Here is a 14,112-nt window from a genome sequence, read left to right on the forward strand (position 1 = left end):
TTATAAGAGGTATTCTTAGGATTAAGAAGTTATGACAAGTGAGATTTTAGACATTGAACAGGGCTAAATATTGTAATAGACATTATTAAGCACTGAGGGACTGACCTATTACTGTACATGGGTTGCCAAGTTTTTATCCAGCTATCCATGTACCACATATATTAATTATTTGACTATAGCTGCTTAAAAAATCTTTTACAATGCTAATACTAGACCGACAACTGTTATGTCAAGTGCAGGGCCACTGATATAACTCAAATAATGGCTAAGAAGTGATGCCCATATGCTAACCATAATGGATTTCATGGGTTTTAACTCCTTTATGAATATCAAGGGATTGTGTGTAAAGACCTAAGGACTAGAAACAGTACAAGAAAGAAATTAAATATTCCTGCTATGTCAAAGAGAAAGTGCACCAGGAGAACCTGGCCAAGTATTAATGCCACATGGGTTGAGATGGGTGCACAAAGATTAATATGTCATTTACTGAGCAGAAAAAGTGCTCAACATTTTGTGAGTTTAGCAAACCTTTTATGTGCTGTCATGTATGGCATACAGTTGCTCAATTTTGCCATATAGAAAGACATAGATAGGCAACCCTCCAATTGTTCCAGCTGTTGCAGGACTACAAATTAATAGTTGTAGTCCTATGAAATAAGCCTAGGTGGTCATTTTTTGTTTACCTAGTTATTACATTTCCCCCAGAAAAGGCTGCGATACTAATTCCAGTGTTGGAATTGCAGTTTTGATTTATCTTTGAACTGTAAAGGTGGCCATACACGGAGAGATCCGCTCGTTTGGCGATGTTGCCAAACAAGTGGATCTCTCCCTGATATGACTACCTTGAGGTGGGCAATATCGGGCTGATCCGATCATGGGCCCTAGGGCCCAACGATCGGATCCTAACGAATAGTAATGGGCGGTCAGATTGCGGGACCGCATCAACGAATAGATGTGGCCGGGATCCGACGGGATTTTTCATCCCATCTGATCGAGATCTGGCCGACTTTTGGCCAGATCTCGATCGGGGAAGCCCGTCGGGGGCCCCATACAGGGGTGTCGGCAGCTTTTATCAGCCCGTGTATGGCCACCTTAAGCCCTTTAGACAAGGAATTTATATATATATATATGTACATATATATACATATATATATATATATAGTTATAATATGATATATGTATAACTATATTATTTGACAAGGCAGGTGTGGATTGGGGCTTTGTATTGGAGCTATTTTCCAGTGATGTCATTCTGACATCATCCAAATTTTGGTAGCACTTTTCCGAAAACTTCCCTGCTCTGGTTTTCCCCCTACTGTTACACGTCAATGTTATGTGTCCCTTTGCAGAACTGAGATTAGATGGAAAAAAAGCTGGGAGGGAATGAGAGGGAGGAAGCTGAGGAGAGGCAGAGGGAGGGAGAAATGATGCTCTATGGAGAGGGAGGGAGGACTATTGCAGGGGAGAAGGAAGCCGCTGTGATTGGCTGCTCCTTGCATCTGAGTGTTGCTCTTTGAGGCTATAAAAAGATGAGAGGATGGGAAGCAGCAGCAGCCGAGCAGCGACAAACTGGACAGACAGATCCAGCGAGACAGACACACGACAAAGATCTAACAGCAGCAGAGTCTGGGAACCTGATCTTACTTCAAAGATGTGCAAGGGACTGGCCGGAGTGACAGCTTTCCCTGCTACCTGTCTGAAAAGGTGAGACTGCAGTCGGCAGAGCATTGCACTACAGGATTATGTACTGAGCACTGCAGAGGGATTCTTTCTTTCTATGTGGAGACCCTTAACGTAGAGATCGTCAGGTGTAGAGAATTGCAGAGGAGGGCTGCAAGCTGTTGGGCATCCTAAATGGAGTGCAGAGCATTTTCCATCAGGGGGTGATGTAGGAAGAGCATCATACTGTCTGCACAGCATTGCGTGTATATTCTCTGTGCCTATTGGGGTTCCTCTTGTAAGCTGTAAAATCATTGGCTCCTTGCCTAAGAATGTGAGAAGCCATGATCAGTTTTTAGTCTATATATCATCATTGAGGCTTGTGTGCTGGGGCAGTGAGTAGCCTTCGATCGCTGGGTTAGGTACTGGTTAGATTGCTAGCTCCTTGGACAAGACTGCTTGCTCACTTCTGTTATTATTCTGTTATTATCTCAGTTTGTTACTGTTCCCCTTCATGTTTTACACTTCAAAGTGCACAGTTATTGTGCTAATTAATTCAGTGTACATGGGAGTCTTCTGTAGCAATGGAGTATAATGTTAGGGAATTGTGCCCTGTGTTATAGTCCTCAGCAAGATGAAGTTGTGTTGTTTAAATTATGGAATAAGTATCTTACATTGTACAAGGCAATAATATGAAAAACTATCATTTTGTTTTCACTGGGAGCATCTAGGAAAAATACAGTAATACCCATGACAAAACTTTCTGTCTTTCATCATTCTTAGTGGCAAATTTGTAAACAATTGGAGTGATAGTTATACATTATGTCTAATAATAATTGGCAACACAATTGTTCACCAATAGCTGGTGATCCAATGGTTAAAGTACATACAAATTCATATATCTATTTATGTAGTGCTTCTTGTATACACACATCTGGGCATTTTTACAGATTTCACAGGATTTCAGTATGGGCAGCAAGAGCTGGGAATCTCCTTATGTGCCATTGTTCCTAGAATCTGCTGGCTGCTTCAGGCTCATGGGAGTTATAGCTTAACAATTGCTTGTGATGTGAAGCGAACTATAGAAGGGTTTTTATATATTAGATTTGTTTTATTTAGACTGTAAAGCCCTCAGCCAAACACCATGGCATAGATCAGGGATCCCCAACCTTTTGAACCCGTGAGCAACATTCAGAAGTAAAAGGAGTTGGGGAGCAACACTAGCATAAAAAATGTTCTTGGGGTGCCAAATAAGTGCTGTGATTGGCCATTTAGTAGCCCCTATGTGGATTGTCAACCTACATTGAGGCTCTGTTTGGCAGTGCACCTGGTTTTTATACAACCAAAACTTTCCTCCAGGCCTGGAATTCAAAAAATAAGCACCTCCTTTGAGGCCACTGGGAGCAACATCCAAGGGGATGGAGAGCAACATGTTGCTCACGAGCTACTGGTTGGGGACCACTGGCATAGATTATGCATGCAGATAAAGCTTTCTACCCTCATTTAAACTGAACTTGATTTACAAATCAATGCAACTAATCTTATTCCCCCGTTGTGAATTGATCGCACCCATAATCTGTTAAATCATAAGAGAGCTTTTGATTCAACTAATCATGTTCTCATAATTAATAAGGTGATAAAATAAAATAACTGGCGTATATAAACTCCATGGCAGATTTGCCATGTAATGAAGCATGACTGCTGAGAGCAAACCTGGCATTTTCATGAAACAAAACATAAAAACAACAAACAATCCCCACTGATCATATCTGAGTTTATAGATTATATAATATATATAAAGATTGTGATTATGTCTGGTGCCTTCGTTATTGTCAAACAATTTGTCAGAGCTAAGCTTCTGCCAATTAATATATAACCCCAGTTATATTTTTATGCAACACTGGAGTCCCCTATTGATAAGAATACGCATCCACCAGATACAAAAATGCCTTAACTCACAAACGATGATGGCTGCAAGTGAAGAATGCTTGCAGGGGGTGATGGCTGGTTAATATTTGAGAGGCCACTCTCCTGTGACAAGAATGCACTGTGGGAGCTAAGTAAAATTTGGCACATGCTATTTCAACCAACCTAACCTATTTCATAAGTGGGTTGATTTATGCTACATGGGAGCTTAATGGTTAATGAGCCGGTTTCAGTGACCCGAGGGTCACACTAAGCCTACCAGTTCTATGGGCCCGAGTAAGAATCAGTGTATTTAAATACAATCAGTGCAGCTCTGCTAATTGAATTGTTATAAAGGGCCTCTAATTAGCAGGCGATCTGGGAAACATACCATCCATTGACACACATATGTAAACTGACAGGCAAGGAGCAGTGATTTAATAGAGACAAAAAGTCAAGGAGAGGGAGGAAAAGCAGACACAGATTTATATACACTAAGGGCTCATACAGGTATTTTTTTGTGCGTTTACAGATGCGTACTGATAGCGAAATTACACAATATATTGTTTTTTTAAATGCAAATAACTGCATGTTTGCAAGTTCCAGAGAAAACCTTTTATTCCAATGTCTTGCACGTAAAGCTCCAAAAATGCAGTAAGTTGAACACCTATGTGTCCAACCAGGCAGAATGTAATGTAATCAGTTAGTTGATGTGTTTAGGTGTCTGTATTTTAGAGGTGCATCAAAGGCATTAAAAACGGCCTATGTGCAGGAGCTCTAAATGATATTTGTTTAGGGGGTTGAATTAGGGGGCTATCTCGGCTCCAGGGAGCTGAAACAAATGTAAAAGTTTATACATTTCTCTCTTGTCTGTCCAGGAACAAGCAGGTTGGGTTGATACATTTCTGGGAAAAAAAGCTGTGCCTCCAATTAGCTTTTTTCAATATTAATAGCATTGGCATCAAGCAACATTTTAGCAGCCAGGCAGCAATTGTACAAAATGGCCTCTAAGTCAGGTTTGACACTATAGTATCGCAGGTATCAAAGGTTAACATAGACAAAACTCCACTAGTACAGAGAAGAGCCTTACGCATTGATTTAAAAATCATGTATTAATTGCTGTGCAACTTGCCGGTGCTATATACTTGCTGGCACTGTAATGCATTATCTTTTTTTGTGATTTTAAGTATTAATACATCTTTAAATACAACTCCCAGCATCAATTTGCAGCCTTTCTTTGTATAGGAGATTGTATATTTTTGGGTGTGACAACAGTTCATCAATATAACAGCTTATGTTAGTTTTGAGCATACAAGGAAATGGTTAATCACTTCCAGCCCAGAGCAATTAGTAATGCAAAGCTTGTCTTTGCCTTCCCTGCTATATGTGTATGTGTGTAATCCTGACTTGAACAGTTTGCTTAGTAAATTAGATGTTGCTCTAGGTTAATATAATCTGGTGATCATGAAATGCATAATGGGAAAATAACAGAGACGGAAAGAACACCATGACACCAAACAATTACATTATCCATGGTAGCCTGGGTGTATGTGGAGAGCTCAGTGGAAAGACCTTACACCATATGTACCCTACAGTGCATAGTGATACATTAGCCCAAGATCCCAGACTAATATTAATGCTTGTCTGATATGAGTACCTCCATTTTATAACACATGAAGGAAAGAGAGAGAGATGTCCTATGAGTGGCCTTACTGGCACCTAGCATCCATATGTCCAGAAGTTCAGTGAATACGACAGTGGTGGGGCTTTAGGGGTAGGGGGGGCAGAATATGTACATCTGTCCTCAGTTCCACAGCAGCAGTTGCAAGTGGAAAGAGTATAGAAGAAGCTGAAGCTCAATAACATTTACAGCTGCAGCTAAAGATGAAGTGGGGATAAATCGTGACCTTGAGAATGTAGATATTGCTGAGTGGTAAATGATAAATGACACAACTAATCATACAGCGGCCATTGTTGAAGTACATCCTTTGCCTGTAGTTGGGTGCCGAGTTCAACAATGAAAAGGTCATTTATATATGAAATAGTCCTACTATATATATATATATATATATATATATATATATATATATATATATATATATATATATATATATATATATATATATATATAGAGTTCCAGCAGCTGGCATTGCTACTTAGGTGTCAAACTGTGCCAAAACTGTAGTGGAGGAAATGCCAAATTATTTTCATTTATATTTGATCATTGCTTTCTGCTTTTCTCCTATATCTTTTTGTTCTGTCTAATGAATAAATGTATTTATCAGAGCACAATTCTATGCATTTAAAAGCATATAGGTGTATATACAATATAATGGTAAGATGTCTTAGGGCCCTTACTCACGGGCATTTCACCCTGCGTTTCCCTGCGGAAGAACTGACCACTGGGGTAAAACGCCCATGAGTAAGGTTCCTAATCATGAATACTGTAGCTATGTCATTAGGTAGCAGATTAGCAGCCTATAGCACAGAATATTTTAGAGTAAAGCTGGCCAGGTGGGTCTAGACATACATACCTCCTGCTGTTTATTAAGTACAATTTCCGGCTGCTCACACCTGGAAACTGCAATTAAAAAGCAGCTGGAGAACTGCATGTTGGGTATCCCTTGTCCAAAAACAGATAAGTCAACATTATTGATGGGTTATAATGACCTGGATACTGTATGTATGTTATTGTGATTCCGCACAAAAATAACTGCAGGTTTATTTATATCCCAAAACAATGAATCAGCCAGCGTCCCCTGACAGCAAAAGATAAATATGTTCCATTTATTCTCACTGAGTTAATGCTGAGACGCATGTTTACAAAAATGCTAGTATATTTACCACTATTGCTGTTCCATTTCTCTACAGTGCTAAAGATATCAAGCACCGCTTGGGATTCCTGCTGCAGAAAGCAGACGGGTGTGAACACAGCCCATGCCTAAAGAAAGACAAACCTGGTAGCCAGAGGTCAGTACGAAACCTTGTTTCTGCTAAACTCTAAAATAAATTCTCAAAAATAAGGTCTCAAAAATGCCTGAAGTTTTTCATTATCTTTTTAACGACATAGGGGTTGATTGGCTCCTCTGCAAATTAAAAATGAGCTTAACGATCAACTTAGAGGCAACCTAAATACGTAATTAATAAACCCAGTATGGGTGTGGCGGTAGAAGCCACAAAAAGGATCGGTCACCTTTCTAATTTACTATGCATTCCAATAACTGACCGGCACACACAAGCAAACCTGAATATATATGGAAATGCACATTCATTTGCAGTACCTTGTAATGTGACCAACTTTATAAAAAAGATCACCAAGAACAGTCATGTCAAATTCATTGGGGCTAAATCATGTTGTACATACACTTGTTTAATTGCACAAGTGCAGGAGCCAATAGCAAACAATCAGCAATTGGTTTAGAACAGTCTCCTACAAGTTAGAAAATGAAAGCAAAGGCCTGATCCGTTGCTATTGGCATTTGCACTTATGCAATTTAAAACCCCTGTTTTGTAAATAAAGTCCCAATTATAGTAATCAATCATGCATTGCAGTGTTGTAACGTAATTGACTCCATCATGAATCGGCTATTGGTATTCTCAGCATCCTGACAGTATGAGTCACGTAGCAGTGAAAATGTTTGTTTCAGGAAGAACACTATTAAAATCTCTTGAATACTATGACAAGTCTTTAGTATCTCTCTACAACATAGCATAATAAAGAGTTATCAATGTGTTAACAAAAGTGGATGAATCAGTTGGAACACTCCTAAAATTCTGTTACTTTTTTCCCCTCTAGGCTGAGACAAGAGGAAGTAAAGAAATGGGCTGAATCTTTGGAGAACCTGATAAATAATGAATGTAAGTGATAGCCCAATAAAAAATGGCTGATATGGTTATAGAAGCAGGAATAAGAGGATGGAAAGGCTAAATGAGTGCTTGCTAGGCTTAGACCCCCTCCATGGCTCCACTGACTACGTGACCAAAGTTGGACAGTTAGGGACACCCAGATGTTTGGGACGTGACTATTGAGCCCATTCCATTCTCTGTCATGTACATCTAGTGACAGAATACGAATAAGATCTCAGACAGTGACGCAGAAACAAGTTCACTCCCCTGCTGATGTGACCCTGTTTGGCTGTCATTCAGACACTGAGCGCTACAAATGGTCCCCAGACGGATACAATAAAAACCCTTGGCTCAGTGTCAGACACCAGTTCCCAGGCTTCAGAGGTCAGGGGGATCAGGTCCTGACTCTTTCGCCTGAGGATCTGAAGCTTTCATTATACACATATGGTGGGAGCGTCACACCAGCCTCACAGTTTGGTAAAGCCTTTCTGTTTACTTTAGAAAAGAATTAAGCTTACTTTAATTGAAGTGCTTATGGCAGCATCCTGCATACAGATTAGCTGTAGTATTACACACATTTCCACACACACTCACAATGCACTCTCATTCACATACACAAATCGTAATGATGCCCAGTGACTTCCTACTAATTGATGCTCTTAGGATAGTGTGCTCATTATCACACAGTAATTATTATTATTAATTATAAGCCTCCATGCTGTTAATCCTTACTAATATTGTTTTATTATCCTGCAGGTGGTTTGGCAGCTTTTCGGTCCTTCCTTCAATCAGAATACAGTGAGGAAAACATTGATTTCTGGTTAGCCTGCGAGAATTACAAAAAAATCAAGACCCCTGCAAAATTACCAGAGCAAGCTCAGAAGATCTATGAAGACTTCATCTCAGTGGAGGCCACAAGAGAAGTAAGAGCGCTTTATTGCTTTCCTATATTAACAGTAATAATTGGCACTTGCAACCTTTGAGGCCACAACAGGTTTGCCTAAGAGAACTGATGTTATTTATTATAGGCCTACATTTAAATTGCATTTTAGATATTTATGTATTTAATTTTAATTTATTAAAAATGAAAGATATAAGCTCCCTTTAAAATAAAAAAAGTATGTATCCAAATAGGCATTTGACTATATCTTCATATGTTATAAAATGGCTAATTCAATTGGCCATCATTTTTTCTTTTTTTATAGTTTTTGAATTATTTGCCTTCTTCTTCTGACTCTTTCCAGCTTTCAAATGGGGGTCGCCGACCCCATCTAAAAACAAATGCTTTGTAAGGCTACTTTTTATTACTCATCTTTGTATTCAGGCCCTCTCCTATTCATATTTCAGTCTCGTATTCAAATTGAAGCATGACTGCTAGGGTAATTTGGACCCTAACAATCTGAAACTGCAAACTTGAGAGCTGCAAACTCAAAACCAAAAACGTTAAAAAATGAAAACCAGTTGCAAATTGTCTCCAAATATCACTCTCTAAATCATTTTAAAAGTTACCCTAAAGGCAACAACCCCTTTAATATTTCTAATTAACACTTTAAATGCATTGCAGCCCCTTACTGTAGATAGACTGACTTCATTGCACAGAATATTGGTCGTCATACAGCAAATCACAACACTTGACCAGAATTCTTATCAGGTTATATTTTTCTTGGCTCACCCAGGTGAACTTGGACTCAACCACCCGCGAGGAGACAAGCAATAATATCCTACAACCCACCTCTTCTACCTTTGATGAGGCCCAGCACAGGATATTTATCTTGATGGAGAAGGATTCCTACAGGCGCTTCCTCAAGTCCAATTTCTACCATGATGTTGTAAACTTGAGCAGCAGTGGGGCAAGCACCAAGAAAATGAAAGGTCTCACCACAGACAGCAACCCCTTCATCCCCCAGTGTGCTTGATGTGCAAGACACAACTGTGCTCTGTCACAGCTAAGAACTTAGCATCTATGTGCTCCTATTTATACTGTACGATGGCTCAGAAGTGGTGTCAAGACAGCTCTTCTTATTTATTACATATGTGTGTGTGTGTTGCATGCATTCCATGTCATATTGGGGTGAGCTGGAAAAATCACATAGACCCGTGCGTTTTGGTACAGGATTGTGACTTACTGGAGAGCTAGTAATGCAGATTCTGCACAACACTCTCAGGCAATACTTGTAGGTGGCTTTGCACTGAATCATTTCAAGTTACCTTTGTTATACCATTATTCCCAAGAATGGTGCACATTTTAATCTGAACTGACGAGGCTAGTTAGTCATCCTGAAAACTAGCTTTTCACATACTCTTACAACACAGTGCTGGAGAAGCTAAGTGTAGATAGTTTAGTATATGCTGGTGCTACTGTCCGTTCATAACAGGGGCATTTTGCAACAAGGGGCGGACAAGGCTAGATGTTTATTGGGTGTATCGAGGAAGACTGCTGGTTAAGGCAGACATTTCTGCTCATCAGTTACAGATTACGAAGAGCTAATCACTTAGACAAAGCTCTATATAACTTAACGATTACTTTTTTTTGACAAATACATTGTTGTTCTCTCCCTTTTAACTTATGTTTGTAAGAATAAATCATTGCCAAAGGCTCTTGTTGATCTAAACCTTGTTTTTAGAACAACGGAATGAAAGAGAACTGGACATTGATTGAGGAAAGTGGAAATATTTTGTGTTCTGAGAAGTGCTGCTGAAGGTGCAATCCTTTCACTTTCTTTTAAACAAGCATGGATTTGCCCGGATACTATGTCATTTGTGCATGCTTGTAGTAAATAGTCTGTGAAACCAAATAAACAATGTAACACAAACCAAATATTGTTTCTGTGTATGGTTACCTGGAACAGGCACTTCGAGTCACCACCACCCATACCATCGGCAGAGATAACTCAAGGCTACAAACTGGGGCATTGTACTGACTCTATACATTAGCAAAGCATATTAATATAATAGGGATCTATGAAAAGCAATTGACATCAAGGAATTAACTATTTGTATTAACCCCTTTGCTGTGCAATGCTTTGGGTATTTTCACTCACAGATGGGCAGCATCTCCACTGCTGTTGGCATTGATTATATCAAACTCACATTAAATATTTATGCTACAGTCTGGCAACTCTAAAGCTGGCCATAGATGCAAGGATCCGATCGTTCGAGTCCTCGAACGATCAGACTTCCCCATCTCCCGACCTGCCACTAACCAGATCAAATAAAGTAGTAAAAGAACAGATGAGCCGATGTTCTGCCCCTGACAGCAATCGTACGATAGTTATGTCCGACAAAGCTGGTGACAATCTTCCACTGAAAATCATACGATCGGCAATACATGCAGAGATATTATCGGCAGCCGACATAAATCTTTTAACCTGTCAGATCGACCAAGCGACTGATCTCCACTGGACGAAAAATGTCGGGACTCCACACACGGTTCCGAAAATCGTATGAATCCTCGATTTGTACGATTGGATCTTTGCGTCTATGGCCAGCTTAATGCTTGTGTGTTTTGTTTCTATATGATACTGGAGATAAGACCTATTTGGTATCTGGTATGTATGTTGTAATACAGATAACTGCTTGGGAAGCAGTCAACAGGCACAGAATTAAGGAATATAGGGCTTCCAGGAATACCAGCATGCATCTTTAACCCAAACACATAGCTACTACAACAGATCATGCAGTTATATTAAGCACAGGACAGAAGCACTGGACAGAGAAAGTCAATGCAGTAGGATTGCTTTCAATCTCTAGTATTATTCAAAAAACATACTGCTTGCAAAACTATCCATGGTCATCAGTGTAGTGTACCTCCAAGTGTCCCCGGTTTTTAGAATTCATACACCAGGGGGAAACTTCTAAACTCTTTATAATAAGGCCTATAAACCTCAATGAGTGGGGTTATATTATTAATTTCAGGCAGAGAAGAGAAATACAAACTGCTCCCTGCTTATTATTTGAAGCGTGAAGAGTGCTCTATTTATTCAATGGGAGTCTCGCACAGAAATACATGTGCCACACATGCTTCTAAGTACAGTATATGTAAGGAGTGTCCATCGATGTACAGGAACACATTGTAAGATACTTGCAGTTTTCAGAGCTAGCAGAATGAGTAAAGGTAAACAGTAAACAACAAAATGGCTATATACTGTGTGTATATATATATATATATATATATATATATATATATATATAAACCAAATTGCTGTACAAAAAACGCACAACCAGGTCTTTTCAAAGGTGTCCAAAAAACCAAAATTTTATTTCGACGTTTCGGCTTCTATACTGAAGCCTTTCTCAAGAGGTGTGCACAGTGCAAGTAACAGTCAATATTTAAACACAAAATGGCGCCAAAATTCACAGTATGACGTCATGACCTCATGTGGGCGTTACCCAGTGAATGAGTATAAGTAAAGTGTACTAAAAAAACGTTTCCCCTATGTGGTTGTGCTGAATAACATCCAGCTTAACAGGAGATAGAATAGTAGCTAAAAAGAAAACATCCATTGTCCCAGTGTATTGGAGGTCTTAACAAACATCGTGCAGTCAAAGTTAAACTAAGTGAACAATGTGCGCTGTGGTACTGATCATCACTTACCCCCAGAGAGGACCAGGAGTGGCAGAAGGTTTTCGCTCAGTATCGCCTACACGGAGGGAGACGTAATACACATTGCAGCAGGGCACCCCCTCACGCAACAACGCAAACCAGCTGGCCGGCTCCTGTTATCGGTAAATGCCGATCTCCCCGTGAGTCTCTGCGTCTGGACCCGCCTCCTTGTCAGTATCGGGTAGCGCCTGTTCGTAACATCTGTGCGCACTGTCTGTGCAGGCTGCTCAACTCATTATCATAACTCAATTGTGTTAGCCATCACACGCTCAGGGATTGGAGCAAGGGTGAGAATACATCACACTCTGTTCAATCCCCCCTACGTGATCACTCTGGCAGACGGGAGTCATTGTCATAGAGTCCTTAATGCAAAGCGTTCACATGCCCTGAGACTGGGGAGAGGAGCGCGGCCATCATGCTCACTACTGGCTCTGTATGTTTAATCTCTGTCTTATGTTTACTGGGTCTACGGGGTGTCCAGCTGTTGGTTACGTCTTACCTACCTAAGGCCTGTCCATCAAATGGTGCCACTCCTTCTATGCCTTCCTGGGGTCAGAACATGACCAAGATGTACTGAAGCTCCTTTGATCAGATACTGTGAAAAAATAAAAACAAAAAACAACCTTGTAATTACAGCTTGCATATTTTGAACATTCAAAGATTATATGTAATAAAACATTTCCACATTTCTGCAAAATGTTGCAAAGAGTGTATCCATAACATTGCCATCAGCCGATGCTGTTTAAAGGAAATAAAATAGCTACATTTATGAAGAGTCTGTTTAGACCATTGGTACAGACTACACGAACGCATCCCACAGCCCCTTGTATATTACTATCAGTAAAAAGGGGATATTGGGAGAGTCTCATTCAATCCCCTCGGGGCCAATGTGTCCAGAGTGAAAATCCACATACTCTCTCTCTGCAAAAGCAAGAGACCTCTGTTCCCTCCTCTTTTGGGCATCGGTACATGATCTATTATCATATGCCTGAATTGCGGTACTGTGTGTCTCATTTTGAGCCAATGTCTGGGAACCGGTTGTTCCGCCTTTCCTGTGGTCAATGCGCTTCTAATTGCACTGCGGTGATTGTTCATTCTTTCCCGGTAAGTTGTAGTGGCTTTGCCCACGTAATAGAGACCACATGGGCACCAAGCCATATATACAATATGATCCGATGTGCAAGTTACTCTATGTTTGATTTTATACTTCACCCCCGTCCTTGGGTGTGTGAAGAAAGTGCCTTGTGACATACCCCCACAGGTCAAACAATTAATGCATTTGTAACAACCAGGTTTGAGGGGACGGTCCAGCCAGGTGCCTCCTTTATTTGCCCCCCCACTGAGATTTTTGACCACCAGCATGTCACTTAAGTTACGACCTCTCCTATAGGCTATCATGGGTGCCTTTTTCTCATAAAAGGGTAAATCCGCTTCCGTACTGACAACTTCCCAGCGGTCCTTCAGTGCCCTTCTGATCTGTGGGCTGGCATCTGTCCACTCTGTCAGAAAAATGGAATCCAAACCTTCCTTTGAAGTTTTCACCTTTTTCTGCAATAGGTCCTCCTGGCTGTGAAGACGGGCTCTCTCCAACTGCTGATTAATTAGGGCCTCCGGATAACCTCTGGAAGAGAACTGATCTGCTAGGGTGGTGAGTTGTAGTTCTGCCGTCGCCCGGTCAGAATTATTTCTGATCACTCTGAGAAATTGGGAATAGAGAACCCCTCGGGACATATGTGGTGGATGGTGAGACTGTGCTTGTATGAGGCTATTCCTGTCTGTGGGTTTTTTAAAGAGAGTGGTACAAAACATGTTGTCATGTATAAATATACTCACGTCAAGGTAGTCAATCTTGTGCTTGTCATACGTCATAGTCAGCTTTATAGGAGAATCCAAGTCATTGAGGGCCTTATGGAAGTCAGTAAGCTCAATCTCAGTTCCCTGCCACAGCAATATCAAATCATCAATATAGCGTTTATAGAATGGCGATACTGAGCGAAAACCTTCTGCCACTCCTGGTCCTCTCTGGGGGTAAGTGATGATCAGTACCACAGCGCACATTGTTCACTTAGTTTAACTTTGACTGCACGATGTTTGTTAAG

At 40.4% G+C, this 14,112-nt stretch overlaps 1 protein-coding gene across 1 annotated transcript; it reads left to right on the forward strand.

Annotated features, from left to right (window-relative positions):
• The first annotated feature begins 1,477 nt into the window (after window positions 1-1,477).
• Window positions 1,478-10,228, forward strand: rgs4.L (regulator of G-protein signaling 4 L homeolog). The gene is made up of 5 exons (XM_018258626.2): window positions 1,478-1,704; window positions 6,436-6,534; window positions 7,361-7,422; window positions 8,167-8,333; window positions 9,087-10,228. Exons 1-5 carry the CDS (start codon window positions 1,538-1,540, stop codon window positions 9,324-9,326), a joined length of 735 nt encoding a protein of 244 aa, XP_018114115.1. The 5' UTR covers window positions 1,478-1,537; the 3' UTR covers window positions 9,327-10,228.
• The last annotated feature ends 3,884 nt before the right edge of the window (window positions 10,229-14,112 follow it).

The sequence above is a fragment of the Xenopus laevis genome, chromosome 4L (genome assembly GCF_017654675.1).
Source record: "Xenopus laevis strain J_2021 chromosome 4L, Xenopus_laevis_v10.1, whole genome shotgun sequence".
Taxonomy (NCBI): domain Eukaryota; kingdom Metazoa; phylum Chordata; class Amphibia; order Anura; family Pipidae; genus Xenopus; species Xenopus laevis.